This window comes from Numida meleagris, chromosome Z, assembly GCF_002078875.1.
Source record: "Numida meleagris isolate 19003 breed g44 Domestic line chromosome Z, NumMel1.0, whole genome shotgun sequence".
NCBI classification, from domain to species: Eukaryota; Metazoa; Chordata; class Aves; order Galliformes; family Numididae; genus Numida; species Numida meleagris.
In genome coordinates, this window is record NC_034438.1 from 37,744,628 (window position 1) to 37,764,985 (window position 20,358).

General features: G+C 40.1%; 2 protein-coding genes across 4 annotated transcripts in view; one reads left to right on the forward strand and one right to left on the reverse strand.

The window, feature by feature from the left end:
- The window catches only part of PCSK5 (proprotein convertase subtilisin/kexin type 5), a 261,474-nt gene extending 255,908 nt beyond the window's left edge, over positions 1-5,566 (forward strand). For both annotated transcript variants that reach the window (XM_021380737.1, XM_021380738.1), the window contains 2 exons: positions 3,190-3,376; positions 4,113-5,566. In XM_021380737.1, the coding sequence (XP_021236412.1) occupies positions 3,190-3,376; positions 4,113-4,516 (591 nt within the window). In that variant the 3' untranslated portion in view covers positions 4,517-5,566. The remainder of the gene's footprint in view (positions 1-3,189; positions 3,377-4,112) is intronic.
- On the reverse strand, positions 12,771-19,780 carry RFK (riboflavin kinase). Of its 2 annotated transcripts, none has more exons than XM_021381191.1 (4): positions 19,238-19,780; positions 17,667-17,818; positions 16,450-16,552; positions 12,771-15,847 (listed from the first exon to the last, which is right to left on the reverse strand). In XM_021381191.1, exons 1-4 carry the CDS (start codon positions 19,254-19,256, stop codon positions 15,723-15,725), a joined length of 399 nt encoding a protein of 132 aa, XP_021236866.1. In that variant the 5' UTR covers positions 19,257-19,780; the 3' UTR covers positions 12,771-15,722. The 2 variants fall into 2 exon arrangements, with proteins under 2 accessions (XP_021236866.1, XP_021236865.1); XM_021381190.1 differs by lacking the exon at positions 19,238-19,780 and adding an exon at positions 19,052-19,229.

The following is a 20,358-nucleotide window of genomic DNA, read 5'->3' on the forward strand; positions in this document are numbered from 1 at the left end:
GACAGCATTCCTTGGCACTTCTCTGTCACAAGGACCTCCATCCCCTTCCCATCAAATCTAATTTAAAGTTTGTCAACGGTTTACAGGCGTTCAGCCCGGTTCCGTGACAAAGGGGACAGGGGATCCATGGGTCCACGCCCCGGGAAAAGGGAAAAGGGGAAAAGGGTAGGGAGATGGCCCTGAGAGCAAAGAACAGCGGCAACAATCTGAGGAGAAACAAACTAATTTACTAAATAAGATATCGGAATGCAAAACAACACACTATAATACAATATAATTACAATTTAAGCTGATAAATCCAATACAGAGAGAGAGAATGTCCCAAAATCACGGTAGGCCTTACTCTACTACCGACGATAAGACGGCTGCAGAGCAAGGTGCTGCCAAGACGAGAGATGGGCGGAAAAAGGGACGAGGTCTCGTGATCTGCAAGTTTTTATACTGTGAGCTTTTATCTTTTCCCTCCGGCTGGAAAATGGTAACAAAGGAGCAAAGTGCCGTGGGGACTGTAGTCCTTCTCTTCTGAGAACCAGGTATATCCACTACATGATGTTATGATGTGGAATACCAATAACCAAAAATCACAAAACCATGACAAAGCTGTAGTAATCAATCCAGCCAGCTTGCTCCCCAGAAAACTTTTGCCCCATCTGCTCAGTCACATTCCATCTGAGAGCCACACACCTGGTCTCTCAAAGGCCTGCCCATGATCTCAGTATTCAAAGCCTTGATCCTGACACCATCCCCTCAGTCAGCAATTTAGCTGATCTACTCTTCTCCTTCTTTCCAGGTCCCAGCCACCAGCTGGGAGTTCAGAGGAGAACACTGCTTGTGCTCTCAGTCCCTTTAATGTCTTTCCAAGGGATGCAAAGTCCCTTTTAACATTCTGAAATTTCCTTGTTACAACCTCCTATGACCCTATGTAAACGAAAACAAGCAGGTAGCAGTCTTCTTGTTTTATCAGATGTGGTAAAGTCTTCTTAACATCTCTGACGCATACCCCTGCATGACAGCAAATATTTCTGGAGAGGTTACCAGGGGGCAAATGGGGGCCTCAGTGCCTCCCGGCAAGGAGTCCCCAGTTACTAAGACTCTTTGCCTCTTTCTGGTGGCGCTGGTTTTAATGAGATTCCTCGGTTGATGTGGAATCACCACATCAGAGCTCTGCCTCCATGCGCAGAGCAATGGTGCCCACCAAGCAGCTCCCTGATGAGGAGTCTGCCTTGCCCACTGAGGCAGTTCCTTGCTTTGGTGTGGAATGTGTCTGCCCTGGAGCCGAGTGCCTCGCAAAAAAAGAAAAAAATGATGCTGTGTAACCTGAAGTCTCTGGCATGAAATTTCCCATATCGGTGCTGCACCACAACTGTGAACCTGAAAAAGAGCCTAAGATCTGAGGACCACAGAGGTGCACAGTTGTTTGCAAGAGCTTCAGAGCTCCAGACCTGCTGCTTTCTCTCCATATTTTGTCCAAGCTCTTAGATTCAGGACAAGCAGCCCTGCAGGTCTAAGATAAAGTCTGATGAAAGATTTTTGGCATTTCAGATACTTACACTGGGTATGTAATCTTGGTCCCAGGACAGAAAAAACAGTTCATATTTCCCAGCAGGCCAGGAAATGCAAACACTGAAGCTCTGAACTGCCTCACAGAATACAGCAAAGTAGGTATGACAGTGACGAGCAACAGTAGTCTTATTTGGAATGTGTGAAGTATTTGAATCTGTCCTCTTAGGACCAGTGTTCTTCAATATCTTTATCAATGACCTAGATAGTGAGATTGAGTACCCCCTCAGCAAGTTTGCAAGTGACAGGAAGCTGGGTGGTGCAGCGAGTATGTCAGAAGGAAGGCATATCATCAAAAGGGACCCGGACAAACTTGAAAAGTGGGCCCATGTGAACACAGTGAGAATCAACAAGGCTGCATTTGGGCTGGTGTAATCCCAGGTATGTCTACGGACTGGAAGAACTCATCAGCCCTGAAAAGGACTTTGGAAATCTGGTAGATGAAAAGCTGGACATGAGCTAGCGCTGTGTGCTTGCAGTCCAGGAGGACAACAGTATCCTGGGCTGCTTCAAAAATGGGGTGGCCAGCAGGGAGGAGGAAGAGATTGTCACTCTCTATTTTGCCCTTGTGAGGCCCCATCTGGAGTATTATGTCCAGACCTGGCACCCCCAGTACATGAAAAATGTGGAGCTGTTGGAGAGGGTCCAGCCAGGAAGATGATCAGAGGGCTGGAGCACCTCTCCTACGAAGAAAGGCTGAATGAGTTAGGCTTGTTTAGTAGACTTCGAGGAAACCTCATTGGAGCCTTTCAGTAGTTAAGGGGAGCTTATAATAAGGGGGTAGACCAGCATTTTGCACAGTCTGATAGCAACAGGACTAAAAGAAGGAAGATTTAGATTAGATATTATGAGGAAATATTTTATTCAGAGCGTGGTGATGCACTGGCACAGGCTGCCCAGAGAAGCTGTGGATGCTCCGTCCCTGGAGATGTTCAAGGCAAGTTTGGATGGGTCCCTGGGCAGCCTGATGTAGTGGGTGGCAGCCCTGCCTGCGGAAGGGAGTTGGAACAAGGTGAACTTTAACCTCCCTTCCTTCCAGCCCAAGCCATTCTATGACTCTGTGTTTCTGTGAACGAATGTGAGCTAATAAAATTTTGCTTTGCTACAGAATTTGCAGCCAGCTTTATTCCTTATTTCTGTCCCTTCCCTAATCAGAAAGGGAATTTATTCTCTCATCTTTTTCGTCTTAAAAAAAAAAATTTCTTTCCGCAGCATATTTTCACTTTCTTCTCCCATCTCAGTACTTTCAATTATATTCTTGAGAACGCTTTTTGAAGGCTGTTTTGACATCAGTAGTGCCAAAGAGCCACAAATCTACTACTACAGGACTAGCAAAAGAAAAACACTTTTTGGACAAAAAGCATATATTCGGAGTGCATTCTAGCCAGCTGTCTTGCTAGGTCAGATCTCTAAGCTCCTACAAGTCTTTATCCATCTTCCTACAAGCAGATCAGTGCAAGCCTAAGAAGTATTAGCAAAATTTCAATTTTCCTACTCCCTACTGTATTTTGCATCGATATCTTTGGCATCCAGATGTGACCACTCACAGTGAATGGTAGAGCAGCGCTGTCAGGTTAGGGCCAAGGAAGATGAAAAGAAAGGTGTATTTGTTGTGTTCTGTGTATGTAGGAGGACGAGACAAAGTGTGAGAGATGTGACAGCACATGCACAGAGTGCAAGGGACCTGGACCTCTCAACTGCACTATCTGTCCAGCTGGCATGCAGCTCTACCTGGAGGAAGGCCGCTGCCTGCCCTGCTGCAGTGACACTGACCCAGCAGGCATCCCAGAGTGCTGTGACTGCAGTGAAACACAAGGTAGGACCATCCTGAGGGGCAGCAATGCTGCTGGTTGATGTTATGGCTGACTAAGCTGATGTTTAGAGGTGAAAAGTGGAAAACAGCAAAACATGCTGCTGAGCTACAAGTACATTGTGTATTTCTACTGCTCCATCTTTAGAATAGGAAGAACTTTACCCAAATAACAGCAATTGCAACTGCTGCACGAGTTGCCACCTTCTCTCATTCCCATCTGTTGTGCCAAATGGCCAAGCATTTCATAAAACAGTTGACTGGGAAGTGCTTTCTTTGATGAATAGCTATTTGAAACACATCATTTAAGCTCCTAAGTCAAAAATCATACTGTCACCTTCAAAATAGCTACAGTGTTTTATACGATTGATGGTCTGTAGGGTGGAAAAATTTTTTTATTAGAGCCAACTGATACAATTATGAAAAACAGACTCAGAGCACACAGCCTATATTCAAGTCTTTCCAGGTGCCTGATAGTGAAAAGTATGAATATCTGGGGAGGGGGAGAGATTCTCCATTTCTTGCCTATGCTCAGATAGGAAGACTGTGTTTGTCTACCTATTAGCTTTTCAGCTTCTTTCTGATTACTCCTAGTCTAATAAGAAACAAAGCTGTCTCAACAACCTTGCTTGTTTACTTATACCATCACAGTTAAAACATACTGAGTCTTTTAAAACAAAATCCACCCACTAATTCACATGTACACACTAAACTTCATTTTTTTTTTAATTTCTGTTGTCAGATGATTGTGTATTAAGGACCACACTACCACCAGCAAGCAAAAACAAAAGCACTTTCTTTGTCATTACCTGCATTTTACTTATCCTTGTCATTGGAGCCATTGTAGTCATCTGGAGAAAATCAAAATCAAAACCACGCACTGTCAGCAAAGGTAGGTATGAGAAGCTGACTAATGACTACAAAACCCTTCCTTCCTATGTGAGCAATTATCGTGAGAGCTCAAGCTATCAGGAAGATCAAGTGATTGAATACAGAGATCGAGATATTGAAGATGATGATGAAGAAGATGACATTGTATATATGGGTCAGGATGGCACAGTCTATCGTAAATTTAGGTATGGACTTTTGGAGGACGATGAAGAAGATGAGCTTGAATATGATGATGAAAGTTATTCATTTAGATAACTCTCTACTGTCTTACAGATTTCTGCTCTGTTGCTTTTCCTATTAAATTGCAGCAACTTAGTTAAGTATGTTTATTTACTCCTTTTCAGGCTGATCTTAAGATTTTAACGCTTATTTTGAGAGCATGATGGTTTCTAAAAACCTTTCTTTCCTGAAGCTTTACATGAATCCTTCTTAGGCTTTTAAGTTGCACTCCAGATGTAGGCTGTTTAAAAGAACACATTCCTGTGCATTTTTGTGGACAGTAAATCCTTTCCCAACGTTTATGCACATGCGTTATAATACATGCAAACACTCATTCAAACCGTGCATACGTACTTACTGCAAACTTTGCCACTCTCTTCTAAAATAGTGCAGATATAAACAAGATTGTTGTAGTTTTCTACATGTCAAATGTCACTGGAGTAGCATGCCAGTAGTTTACTACATTGTGATTATAGTTGCATAGCCTTTTGTAATAGCATGGGCACGGTTTCTAATTCTAGCCAGATTTTTTTTGTTGATGTCACCTGTGATCCTCAAAGCCAACACATTTCCGCTTATAATCTTGTGGCATAGTACACAGTGAAACTGTGCCCCTATAACATGATTTTTCAGACTTGTGATTGTGACTACTCTGGATTGCTTCGCTGTATTCATAGTTCGTATGAAAATTAATGAAAATATTTTATGCAGCAATCTCTGATTTCTCTTTATTCAAGAGCTTGTTAAATAATCGTTCATTGCAGACACAAACTTCTTGGTTTACTGCAAAGGGAAATGTGGTCTATAAATACAGCCACAAAACAGTACTCCTTCTTTCCTTTCTAATTAGTTTCTCAAGCTACAGATGATTTAAATACCATTTGTTCAAGTAAGTTTCACATTTCTGATGTAAATGCCTCAAGTTTATTGGAGGATGGCAAAGGGGATAACTAATATTTATTTAGAAATGTAATTTAAAGGAACACAGTAATGTGATTTTTGTATGACTACAGAAATTTAATTCATTGTACTAAAGGATGCTCTTTATGGCCCTTTACTGTGAAAGAATAAATTCTTTGCACACAACCATTTTGAAAATGTAATTATTTATCGAGTTTTCCTCTCTCCCTTTGAGCTCCTTTGGATTTCCAACAAGAAACAACTCAAACTGTAAATCAGCTAGATTTAGTGTCTGCAAAGGAACTGTGTGAGAAGATCTAATTTTTATAGCTCAATTCCTAAGTGGTATTTCTTGCAGAAAGTATTTATAAATACCTCCAGATCTTTCCATCTGTAAGCTCAAAGAAGTTCTAAGAAGACCATTGTTTCCACTTCGAATTTTAATCTTTTAATCATTACATCTTCAACAAGAGAGAGAATGGAAAGTTATGTGAGTTCAAAAAAGTCAAAGACAGGACCTGTATTTATCAAACGTTTCACAACAGGAAGGTACTCTGTAAAGATGCATTTATCTGTCACTTGCTTTCAAGTTCTTTTCTGAAGTAGTTCTGGAAAAAAAAAATTGGGGGAAAGAAAGTGAACAATCGGATTGAAAGGTCATGTTGAAAGAAAGACTGTCTTATTTTGCTCTCCTAACCTTGTTTGGATTAACAACGTGCTTTGTCATTATTGTTAATTACTTATTTTACAACTATAAGAATTTGCTTTAAAAACCTGGAATCTTCTCATCACATTTCAAAGGCTTAATCCTAGCTGCACCTGAGCATTTTGAAATCACTCTGACAGATGCATGAGTATCTTGTGTATGGGATCTCTAACACCCCCGTCATTTTAATGAGAAGTTTCTTGTATTTTACTGTACTCTGAATGGTTAAATATTTTGAATAAGCCAAAGTGTGCAAACACCCAAAGCCATTTCTCTCTCTTTCTTCCTCCTCCAGTCATCACTGTAAGAAAGTGTAAAAACACAAGGCTGCTATAGAAACTCTTGCATCTGACTATCGAACTGTTCTCTAGTTCTTTTATTCTAATCTGCCGAAATTCCTGTGATCTTCAGTAATCTTCTCTCACTTTCTTTTCACTTTTCACTCTCTTTTTTCCTGTCACAAAGTCCTTAATTCTTCTCAGATTACTTATGTTTTATCCACCTTTCTTCTACTCAACTATTTCTGATTACTCTATCAGTAGTAAAGCTCTTTCAAAAAGATCTTGTGAAAATTGTATCTTCTGCAAAGTTCTACCACCACTTACCTCTCATGTAACCCAGGTATTTTATTTCAAAGGAAAGTATAGATTATCAGCGTTCTTTACCCACCTCTTTCCAGGGAACATATCTAGATAGGAAGAAGTTCTGTCTTCCATGACTTCACCCTGAAGTTTTTCTAGAAAAGAAATGAAGGAAAGTGGACTGTAGGAGCTACAATTCAACTGTCTTGAGACCCTGAGCTCCTTCCTCTATGGGCTGTTCCCTGACCAGACTATGTTTTTGTAGAATCATAGAATGGCTTGGGTTGGAAGGGATGTCAAGGATCAAGTTCAAACCCCTCTGCCATGGGCAAGGGTGCCAACCACTAGATCAAGTACTAGATAAGATTGCCCTGGGTGCCATCCAGCATAGCCTTGAACACCTTCAGGGACAGGGCATCCACAGCCCCTCTGAGCAGCCTGTTCCAGCACCTCACCACCCTCTCAGTGAAAAGCTTCCCTTACATCTAATCTAAATTTCCCCTCCTTTAGGTTAACATACTTTCGCCTTGACCAATCACTATGTACCCTTGTAAAGAGTTGATTTCCTTCCTCTTTATAATCTCCCTTTAAATATTGGAAGGCCATAATGATGTCTCCCCAGAGTCTTCTCTTCTTCGTGATAAACAAGCCCAACTCCCTCAGCCTGTCTTTGTAAAAGAGGTGCTCCAGCCCTCTGATCATCTTCCTGGCCTCCTCTGTACCCTCTCCAACAGCTCCACATCTTTCTCGTGTTGGGGGTCGCAAACTTGGACGCAGTACTCCAGATGGGGCCTCACCAGGGCAGAGTAGATGGGAACAATCACCTCCCTCACTCTACTGGCCACTCCTTTTCTGATAAAGCCCAGGATACTGTTAGTCTTCCAGGCTGTATGCACATACTGCTGGCTCACGTTGAGTTTTTCATCTACCAGGACCCATAAGTCCTTCACAGCAGGGCTACTTTGAAGGAGTTCTTTTCCCCAGTCTGTATATATATGTATATTACCCCAGCCCACGTGCAAAACCTTGTGCTTTGCTTTGCTGAAACTCATTAGGTTCACAAGGGCCCACTATTCAAGTTTATCAGTGTCCCTCTGGATGGCATCCCTTCCTTTTGCCATATCAACTGCAGCAGTCAGCTTGGTGTCATCAGCAAACTTGCTGAGGGTGGACTCAATCCCATCATCTACGTCACTGATAAAAATACTTAAAGAGTACCAGTCCCAAGATAGACCCCTGGGGGACACCGCTCATCGCCAGCCTCCACGTGGACATAGAGCCATTGATGACAACCCTCTGGCTGAGACCTTTCAACTAATTTCTTAGCATACTACCTATTTGCTTCTTGGTCTTGTATGATGACTACACTAGTGGTTGAGGAATTAGATAGGAGTTTCAAACTAAAAATAGGAATGAAAACAAGTTTAACGCAGTTAATGTAGTAGCATTTCAAATGGAAATTGGCGCATTTGGCTTTCTCATGAAAAATAATAGGCACTTCAATAGAAATATATATCTTTGTATTAAAAATTTTATGTGCACTCAGATTTCCAACTTTACATTTTACCTATAGAAAAATTAGACTAATCCTTAACAGGTCACTGCTTTTCAAAGGCCACATACATTTATCTGAGAGCAAGTTGGCATGAAGGGGGTAGAAAGAAGAATATTTCAGAAAATGATAGAATTTTTCATTTCTCCTCAACATCTTGTGTACATGTGATTTCAAACCTGAACTTCAAGTAATAAGACACATAGCCTGATGAAGAACAGAGGGATAGTTTGACAAACAGCTCAAAAGCACTTTATTACTGAGTCTCTTATAGTATGTAAAAGCAAGCTGTCCACAAATCTCAGAAGTTTTGCAGAAAAAGACATTCAGCACATGGTTACTTTGAATCAGAAAAAAATAAAGCAGAATAAATTATCTGTCATAACAAGATAACCAATACATAAAGTCAGTACTCTAAGCTATCTAATTAGTTATATAGTCACTGTTGTTATCAGCAATGTTTATAAAATTCTACTCTACTAAAAACATCCTAAGAGGTCACAAATCTTTCTAAATAATCCCCTGGAACAGTAGATACTCCAAGACTTATAGCTATCATACTAGGAAATACAATTTTTTGTTAATCTTATGTCTTCTTTCAGAAAAATACAAGCAAATTAGGAAAAAAGTATATAGTCCTATATAGACCATAGTAATTACAAAATAATTCTAATGCAATTTGGTGTTTAATATATCAGTTCCAGGGAAAAAAATACAAAAATACAAAAAAAAAAGCAGTAGAACAACTGGATACTTTGAAATAACAGTAATGAGGCATTAAAAAACTTGAGTGTATGTACTTGAGGATTTAACATTTCTATCTACGCTTACAGTCAGTAGACAATGCTAGTAGAACAGCTTGATCCCTGATAAGTACTGAGGTACGCTGAAGAGTCCACTGCATCTAATACGAAAAGCAATCCTTATGGCATATCCACACCACCACAGTGTATAACATTCTTTTCTGATGGGAATTCAGGGATGTCACATAAAGGTTACACGAAGATCAACATATAAACAACATGAAAGTGTGAGATAAAGTTTTCCCTACGACACCAGGGACAGATTAATGTGTTTCAAGATACAGGTTTGATTCATTTGGAGCTGCAGCAGATGGACTTTTGCCCTGACCCAGATGAATGTTTAAACAAGTGAACAAGAATGTAAGAAAAGGATGCAGCTCTTTCCATCAGACTTCTAAAAGAGCAAAGTAGTTTTAGGTTTTGAAAAAGAACACAGATCTATTTGGAGATTATGACATTCTGAGGACATATCTCCCATAAATCCTAAAGAACACACATGCCAAACAAACAAACATGCAAACAACAAATAATCAGAGGGGTTAGTTTTCAAACAGTTTAATTTTAACTAGTTTAAACAACCTCTGAACATTTTTCCTTCCAGAACCTTTTAGGCAATCACCCTTACAAAGATTTGCAGAGGACTATGACACCTAACTGTGCTAGGCATGGCAGGGCCAAGTCATTGTCAGAACCTTCCTTAAACAGAAACTATATTTAATAGCAATACTGGCAATAATCTTTACTATTATACACCAAAGCAGTCATTCTCACAGATTTGAAGTTGAATAAATTATTTCCAAGAATTTTTCATAGCCTACAGCAGAATTAAGTATTCAAAAGGCTTTCCACCATACCGTGCTTAGGAGATATCCATCTAAGGGGAATAACCAAAGGTATCAAAACCTGGTGTTGAAGACATCAAAGTAGACAATGTCTTTTGGTGCTAAGTTCACCTACAGAAGTTTTGTGATCAATGTGATTTACTACAGTTATCAGATACACAACTGTAACTTGTTAAAGTTTTCATCTCTTTTGGCTTTGTACAATCTCTCAACACAAATGAAATTGCAAAAATCTTAGTCAACTAGAAATCACAAGTACCATTCTCTAGTATGGAAGCGACTAGTGATGTTTTCTAGCATTTTAATTAATTTATTGTATTCATTTGGAAAGCTATGTTTAACAGCTTATGTTCACAAGATTTATTTGGTGGGCAACCCCCGCTATCAATACAAACTGAGGGACTAAAGGATTGAGCACAGCCAAAAGGGACTTGGGATACTGGCGGATGGCAAGTGGACATGAGCCAGTAATGGGCCCTTGCAGCCCAGAAAGCCAACTATATCCTGGGCTGCATCAAAAGAAGCGTGTCCAGCAGGTCGAGGGAGGGGATCCTGCCCCTCTATGCTGCACTAGTGAGTCCTCACCTGGAGTACTGCATCCTGATGTGGAGAGACATAGACCTGCTGGAGCACGTCCAGAGGAAGGCCACTAAAAAGTCCTAAGCCAGACAAGTCCAACCTGCAGCCCGTGAGCCTCATGTAGCCCAGAAAAGCCTGACCTGCAACCGCACCCTGCTTCACACCATCATGGTGGCAGCTGTGCCCTGCCAGGTACCCTGGTCTGGCCCTGCATGCACATCCGTCACTCAACGCCAACTGAACATCAGTGTGCTGTTAACTCTGTCTGGGCTGAAGCTAGGGCATCGGGAGGGTGCAGTGCAGTGCCAGCTCAAGCAATGGCAAATAATTGTATGAATTTTGTTACAATGGCAAAACTCAGTCCTGTGAACAGCAAAAAACACACAGCCGTGCTTCCCATTGTGATAAAGGAATTTGAGAACAGATTTCAAGACTGCCAAATAAATCAACTTTTTGTATATCTGCAAGTCCATTTTCAGTTGACAAACGCATTACTGGGTGAATTTTCAAATGGAGTGTATAGAGTTGCAACCAAAAATCTTCTCATGTCTCTTTAGCAGACTTTTATAAGACAAATCTTAACAGAGATGAATATCCCTCACTTCACAATCATGCCTTATTCCTGTCATTGCTTTTGGCAGTACGCATATCTGCAAACAACTTTTTTCAAGAATGGAGTACAGGAGGAGTAAAATTTCATCAAAAAACTGTGATGAGCACCTTGAGAACTGGCTAAGAGTTGCAGCCACTGCCATCAAACAAACCTGATGCATTAGTTTCACAAAAACAAGGTCAAATACCCTACTAGTTTTATATTTGTTTCTCTCTTTTTGCATTTTTTAATAAAACAAATTTAAAATATTTTGTTACATGCATACATTATCTGTTTTGTACGTGGCCCAAGACAATGTATCTTCACTCAGCACAGCCCAGGCGTGCTGAAGGGTTGGAACCCATAATCTGAGGGATGTAACACCTCCCCTGCAAGGACAGGCTGAGAGAGCTGGGGCTGGAGAAGGACTGAGAATGGCCTTTCAGTATCTGAAGGGCTGGCTATAAGAAAGAAGAGAGCAGCCTCTTTAGCAAGGTCTGTTGTGATAGGACAAGGGGAAATGGTTTCAAACTAAAAGAGGGGAGATTTTGTTAGGATACAAGGAAAAAGATTTTTACAGTAAGGTGGTGAAGCACTATAAAATGTTGCCCAGAGAGTCAGTGGATGCCCCATCCCTGGAGACATTCAAGGTCAGGCTGGACAGCTAAACAATCCCAGTTCCCTCAGCTGCTCTTCATAAGATTTAGGCACTAAACTCTTCATCAGCTTTGTTGCCCTTCTTTGGACACACTCCAAAGCCTCAATGTCTTTCTTGTATTGAGGGGCCCAAAACTGAACAGAGCACTCCATGTGCAGAGCTGAGTACAGGGGAATGATCACTTCCCTGGTCCTGCTGGCTGCACCATTTCTGATAGAAGCCAGGATGTCACTGGCCTTCCTGGCCAGCTGGACACACTTCTAGCTCATGTTCAGCCAAGCACTGACCAACACCCCCAAGTCCTTTTCCTCTACGCAACTTTCTGCCCCAAACCTATATCAATGCTTAGGGTTGTACCCAGAGTGTACACAGCACTTGGTCCTGCTGAACCACATACAGCCAGCCTCAGCCCATCAGTGCAGCCTGTCCAGATCCCTCTGTAGGGCCTTCCTACCCTCTGGCAGATCAACAGCTCCTCCCAACTTGATGTCTTCAGCAAACTCACTGAGGGTACACTCAATCCAGATCATCAGTAAAGATATTTAACACAGCTGGAAGATATTCAACATGCTGTGTTTGAACATGCTACCAAGCACAAGTTCTTCAGGATGCTGGAACTTAAATAGTTTAAGGCCAGTTACCCAAATAAGACCATTAGCATTCAAAACAATTCTTACACTGTCATTCTCACACTGACAACTCTACTGCAAAACAGTAACAGACGTTAGGAGGTGACAGTCAATTAAAAATGCAATGCATGAAAAAACACAACCTTTATATTTAAAAAGTATGTAAAACTACAGAAATATTTGTATTGCTTGAACTCGTAACAACTTCAATGATCTCTGCGCTTGACTTGGCCTTCATATATTGCCTTGCATATAAAAAAAACCTGCAGCATCTGAAACATAGATGTTATGCAACAAATTTCTAAGCAAGATGAACAATTTTCCCATTTCAAACTGAAAGAAGCAGCACAGTAGAAGAGTTCTGCAGTACCTTTCAGTATACACTGAAGAACATGCAGATTATATGCACAGTACAATCAATTAGAAAATCTGCAAGCATCATTACAAATTTTTTTAATTACATTTTTTTATTAATGGTACAGACCACAACAAATTAAAGTTATTTGCACATAATACAAAAATAGAACACTTCATAAAATTTATACAGTTCTAGGGATCATGTATTGAACTTAAAAAAATTATATAAAATATCTGATCTTAAATAATGCATGAATAGGTACACTCAACCAAATGAATGCAATTACATATCCTCTAGCATGAAGACAAACACAAATAACAGTCTGTTGTTTTACTGTTAACATACTTCACACTTTAGGTGAAAGCTGCAAGCAAAATAAGTTTCTCAAATTTTCCTTTTGCTACTGCTTTCATCAAGCACCGCGGTTCTGAAAACAAATGATGAAGATATGTTTGTATAGTAACATTCACTAGCAGTTATAGAATAGCATTACTAAGACAACCAACTTAAGGCACCATGGTTTTCACAACTGACACTGGAAATCCATGGAAAAAAATAAATAAATAAAATTAAAGACAGATATGAGTTTAGACATAATACTACAATGAAAAAAGATTAATTCTTCTTATGCTTTCTTTACAATGTACTTCATTGACTAGTATGGCTTCTATAGTTCCTCCAGAAGTATAAAATACGAACTAAGAACTTGGCATTGTTACAAACTCAAGAATGAATCCCGCTGGGAGAAAAAGGTGAGAAAATCCCCCCCATCATCTCTCTATTTTAAAGAAGAAAAGAAGAGCTACTATTTTCAAGATAATTCTCACACATTTCCAACATACAATGCAATAAAGTCTATTAAGCTGCTTTTTTTTGACTTCGTACAGCAAATCTTTTTTTTTAAAATGTTTTCCTACTAAGACGATTAAAGTGTGCTGAAAATATCCAGATAAGACAGAATTGTCAGTGTCTTTGGAGAGTTAAATTTATAAAAAACCTTTGCAATACAGGCCAAAACACAGTTTAGTGCAGTAAGTTCTTATTCAGAAATCACTCTTTCCTCCCTCAAGAATTTTATCTCCTCTTTTTTGCCATCAGAAAGTCTGATAAGCAAGTCCTTTCACTGAGTTCTGCTAAAGTCCTACGCAGCAATAAAATTCATTGACTTGTTCAATGTCTTTTCAAAAAATATCCCATGGTAAGGGCCTAAAGTTAAAATAAAAGAAGTTGAACTCAACTCTGGCATGCTGATAGTGCCTGCCACAGAAAATTGTCATAAAGCTACTTTGTCCAAGCCCTCTAAACTAATAAAGTGAAACAAAAGATTAAAATAGAAGGACACTAGGAGGAAATTCAGAAAATTGTGTCACAGAGCAGGGAGAGTAGATCTAGAAGCACAGGCTTCCAAATATATAGTGCATGCTACCACCTGTATTTGTATTTTAATGGATCTTTTCCAAGTTATAATGAATTTTGACAGTACGTCCTGCACTTACACAAACATTTCAGAGTAGAAAAGGCCACAGTAACTTTTATATAAAAAACTCAGTACCTACTAAAGATACATTATTCTAAAAATTTCCGAAGACTTTCACTGATCTACAGTGAAAAGTCTGGATTATGATTGTACTTCGTGCAGAGGCTTGAAGGAACTTTTCTGCTTTACATTCTAAATTCAACCTTTAAGTGAACCATTTCACTGCCAGTATAATGATTAATCCAAAGGTTCGCTTTATCTAAGGCAGCTGCCAGCAGCAACTGAAATGCAAAACTGTTTTGGTTACCTTCTCTGCCTTAGAAATATTGTTAAGACTAGTTCTTTATCCTTTGAGCCTAAAACTTTCACATACATTAGCTTTCTCCTCGTCATTCATTTCTTGAACTTTAGAGAAACATTTCCTCAGAAAGAAGCTGCATGTGTTACACACTGTTGTATGAACAGTCAACTAGGCAGAAGCATCCATACTGCAGTAACTCAGTAAGTAACAGAGATTTCCTTAATTTCAATTAAGGCTAATAAATAATTGCAATCAAAATTAAGAACTACAGTGAACTATTCTTGTTAGTGTTATCCAGCCTTCGGCTTTGTGCATGACAGGTCAACTTTTGATTCATTTATTCTAAGCTGCTAGATACAAGCCAGATGCGATGGCATAAAACTAGGAAATTAGTTTAGAATGAAATTCTGTCTGTGAAAACCTGAAAATCTTCAATGGTGTTTTAACTCTCCACACCTCAGGAGAAGCGGAGGTCAGAATTAACTTTGTTCGTATTCCACATGTGTTAAAATCTCTACATAATTGGTACGATGAGGATATGTAATTTATCTATAAGGATCTAAAATAGCTTTCTCCTCCTTTTTCATGTTTAGTGATCAGTCAACTCAAGAAAACTTAAATCATATTGTGCAGCTTCAGTGTTCAGTTCCAATCATAGTCACGCAAACAGGTGGTTGTGGGTTAACCCTGGTAGGCAGCTAAGCACCACTCACTCAGTTCCTCTCACTCCCAGTGGGAAAGGGAAGAGGAAAGGAAGATGAAAAGCAGGAAAACTCATGGGTCAAGACAATTTAACAAGCAGTGGAGTGGAATAAGATAAAAATGTTTATTACTCACCATCTTGCATGGGGAGACCAATGCCCAGCTACTAGCCAAGCAAAGATCACTAACCTACCTGAACCACAACCTCTTTCCATTTTATTGCAGAGCATGACACTGTATGGCACAGAACATCTCTTTGGTTAGTTCACATCACCTGCCCAGTTGTGTCCCCTCCTGACCTCTTGCACAGCCCCAGTGGATGCATTTGGGTCAGAATAAAATAGAAGAGGCCTTGACACTGTGCAAACACTGTTTGGGAACAGATAGAACATTAGGATATTACATCACAAATCTAAAACACAGTGCCATACGAGCTGCTGTGAAGAAAATTAACTCAATTCCAGACAGATCCACTACACAAGTCTATGTCGTATCAAATAATATATGATACATAACCAGGCCAAGAAGAGGTCCATAACAAGGAAAAAAAATGTGGTTTTGCTCAGTGGTTTACTATTTTCCCTTCTGGCAAATTAAAGAATTTGTCTTTGAGTTTAAGGTGCTCTGGTAAATCTAGTTGCCTTTTTGCCTCTTCAATGTCCTTCTGAATTGCTGAAATGAGCGTCTCTGAAAAATAAAAAGCAGAACAGCAATATTTAAAAGGTGATCTGAACTCTGCATATAGAATACAGCAAGGCACACCACCACATCACAGAATACCAGAAAGCAATCACAGTCACAGGGGCAGTATATAATTATTATTGTGAAATTGGAAAGGCAACATTATCTTTGTTTTTAAAATGCTTTGGTTTTAATGTCAGAATTGCACTTTTCAATGCTTACAGCATTACCTTTTCCTTGCTTCAAGGCATTTTAGCAAAAAAAAGTCAACAGAATAATTTGAACAACTTCAGTTCCAACAATGCTACGTTTTTAAAAAGATTAGTCAGATTAGACCAATGCTTTTATGACACTCAGACTAGAACTATTGACAACACAATTATTAGACTGAAATAAGTACTGATATACTTTAAGGTGTGGGGTTTTGCTTTTTTAATTCAACTAACGGATACATTAGTAATTCAGCTTATAAAAACATTTTACTGAAATGTTAAAGGTTAAGACATAACATAGTTAATTAGCAAGACAGAAAGTCATGACACAGCACTTTCAATATGCAAGAATATGACAAACCAAAGATTAGTTTAACATAAACCTGCAATACTGACCCAAAGAATTGAAGTTTTTTTCTGATCGAATATATCCAATAATGACTATACTAAGAATTTCTCCATAGAAGTCTTCCTTGAACGTGTTGATAATGTGTGTTTCCTAAAAGAAGAGAAATCAGTTGTCAGTTAACATGGTGAATTTTGAGTTTATTTCCTTTCTTGCAAGGATGTTCAGCTAATATACTTAATTCAAATTCTCTCCTACACATCATCAGGAAAACTGAGATATTTAGTCTAACATGTATGATACGAGATTAAGATGCTGGAGCCTTCGATAATGTCAGGAGTTGCACTTTGTATGGCATTTAAGAGAAGCTGATCACTTATGAACATTCTGACTGTTAAAATCAGGAAAAGCACTACACTCCTTATCTCAAAGGTAAGATTTTTGATGCAGAAAATCAGAAACGTTTTGTATTTGTCTGAGCATTACATTCCAAATAACTGTAATGAATTTAATTGCAATGATATTAAGAGAACTTTCACAGCTAGTTCACATAGGAACTAAATGTTGAGACTATATAAGGAGTGAAGGCAGTTGTCTTCAGAGACTCACATTGAAACAAAACCGCTTCCAGGTATTAGCAATTAAAACCAAGTTCTGCAAGACTCGGGAAAAGCTCAAGAACCTGACACTAAGAAAAAAAAAAAAAAGATGGTAGAGTTTGGGATTTAAACTCCATCCTGTTACTATTTACTTTTGAATCTTGATTCTGCATATTAAGCCACAGAACCACACATATGGTCTCTAACATTTAAGAGAAAAAATGAGGCAAAACCACTAGTAACTAAGGTGCCCTCAAATTTCTTATTTTAAATCTGTATGGATTGCAGAGGGCAAAAGATTAATATGTTCTAGCTCATTCTAAGGCCCTCATAACTCATAAGCTTAATACAGGTTTTGAACTTAATGGTTATGTTTATCTAATTATTAAAACAATAAATAATGACCACTTTGGAAACACAAACGAGCTCCAGAAGATTTTAAATGGTGGTGGAAGAAAAAATTCAAATTAAACTTTATTTATACACAGCTGCATGCCGTCCAGTTACTGTTCCAGATTACAAACGTATGAGATGTACACTGAACAAAATTCTAACAGCAAACAGAATTTCTTAATATCATTTATGGACCAAATTCTGCTTAACTTTTTCAAAGTCAATGTCCTGCTCATTTACTATAGTCAAAGTACCACACAAAGCAAAGTTCTTACCACTGATTTCTTAATATTCTTATAGAAAGGATTCCGTCCTATGCTCAAAACCATTTTATGCACATCTCCATTTCCAACACAGGCCCATCCATAGTATATACCAGTAGGGATATCGGATGGAAAGCTTTCGACTACTTGCTCAGAAAAGTTAGCTGCAAAAATTTTAAAAAGTGTACATTTGTGTAAGTCAAAAACATGACAGAATTTTCAAACACTTACAAGGCAAGCTCTGCCTACATGCTGCTTATGCATGTATGATGATGATAGTGATACAACATGCCATTTGCAAAGTATAAACAAGAAAACAGCTTCATAAAATGTAGTCCAGTGGTGATATCAGTCATTCTATCGACTGTGCATACTATTTTAGAGTTACACACATCCTATTCTACAGTAAAAAATTAATAAACTAACCATTATGAATGCACTTCACTATTATAAGTATCACTGCTTCAATATGATCAAAGAACAGAAAAATCAAATCTCTTCTGCATGGTAAAGTGGCATCAGAATTATTCACTGACGTGCTAGTAACACTGTTTGCAGCAAATAAAACATGTGATAACAAGTTACGATTTCAGCCGCCTGTCAGACTTTTCATCCTGCCTTTCACGTTACCCACAACTGCGGATTTACAGGATTTTCTTTGAAAACTAAGAATCTGAAATAAATTCCTGCCTGAGCAAAGGTAATGAACCCAACTCTTTCCTGAAACCACTGCCCTCTTGAACTTTGCACAGAGCTCTTTGTGCATGGTTTCAGGCCAATTTTAAAGAATTTTCAGTTAGTGAACTTCTGTTACGGTTCACAAGCAGTCACTAACTTTCCTCACTCCAGAGCACCGCTCTCCAGAATACCATTGACTCGTACTGACATGAATAAAAGAAAAACACCATGTTTCTATTAGCTGATGTCATTACAAGCCTGGTATCTCAGGACTGCCGCTTCGGGTTCTCTTGTCTACTGTGATGGGCACCACACAGCCGCTGGCTTCAGTGCCTCTTTAGAAGAGAATGAAATACATTTGATTTACACCTTGTAATTAGGTCGAAAGCAGACACATGAAAAATACAGTTCTCTTTTGGACACATCTGTTTGCTCTGCTTTTCAACCCCTGCATCACTGCCTTTACGTTTCCCTTCGCACAGCTATTTCCAGTGCCCGTTCTCCAGCTTCAAACTGCCGCATCGCAGTTCTGTGCACACCGCACGTAAGCACTGTTCAGCATCCTGCAAATCATCACGACCATCACAAGGAAAAAAAAAAAAAAAAGAGAGAGAGAGCTGTCAGACGGCTGACGAAGCCGCTGCACAGAAGGAGCCCGAGGTGCCGCCCGCCGCGCACCAGCCCGGCCGGCCGCCCGCTCCCGGCCCCGTCCCGCTCACCGGTGGGCACGCCCAGCTCTCTGGAGCCCCTGCCGAAGCCCTTCACCACCTCCCCACGGCAGAAGTACGGCAAGTGCCTCATGGCGGCCGCACACCGACCCCGCATCGCCAGCAGCTACCACCTTCCAGTCCCCCAGCGCCGGCCGCAGGCCCAAACCCTCGCCTCCTCCCCGCCCTGGACACTACCATGCGGAGGGGAGATCATGCGGAGTGCCCCAGCATTGGAGCCGGAGGGTGCTCTGTCAGGCGCCGGCCTCCCCCCGAGGATGGGCTCGCCCACAGCCTGGCGCTGCCCCTGTCGTCACGGCCGAAGCTCGGCACTGTGGCGGTCTGTGCTTTATCGCCGTCTGCGACATTCGTTACTTCAGTATCAGCAGCTTCGGCTGACTTACAGACCCTTACCGGTGTAATCGCAGCTGCGCAATATCGAGGGGTGGTAGTGCATGTAAGAAGAAAAATGGAAGAAAAGTGCTACTGCCACATCCGTTCTGTTCTGCTGTCCCTAAGCATATGGAGAACAATGTTACAATAAGTGTTTTCCTCGACAACGGAAGCATCTTGGATATTGAGTACAATACTGACAGGAAACAAGAAGCAGTGTCGGTGGGGGGTTAGGTTGGATGTCAGGAACGGGTTGTGCACCGGAGGGCGGTGGGCATGGAACAGGCTGCCCAGGGCAATGACACAGTCCCGAGCTGCCAGAGTTCAGGGGGTGTTTGGGCAATGCTCCCAAATATAGGGCTTGAATATCGAGTGGTCCTGTGTGCAGCTAGGAGTTGCACTTCATGATCCTTGTGGGTCCCTTTCCTCTGCAGTATATTCTGTGGCTCTGTGATTCTCTCAAACCAAGTCCTGCAGTTGTTGTTGCTTAACTAATGACAAACTGTAACAGTCTATAATATGACCCTATGGCCTTTGGAACTGTGAGTCTGCTTCATCCACAGGGCAAAAAGTAAAACAATATAAAATATATTGTCCAGAATATATTTCTTCCCAACAGTAGTGAATTGTGATTCAGGATATAATTCACATTGAAGGAGATATATACATATGGATTTTTTTTCTTTTTTTTTTTTTTTAATGGCTTCTTTTCAGAATAATTTTGATGTTCTTGTGATATCCACAAGATGGCATGCAATCTCTTCTTTTTCCAAATCTGTAGGTTTGAGCATAGTATTTACAAGCTTTTCTCGGTAACAAAAAAAAAACCTTGCAAAATAGCAAGTCCACAAAGTATTTAAGAACTAATCCATTCTGTAAGTAGTGATGTTGCTAGTCATTTCTCTCTTATTGTGGTGGGTTGCTGT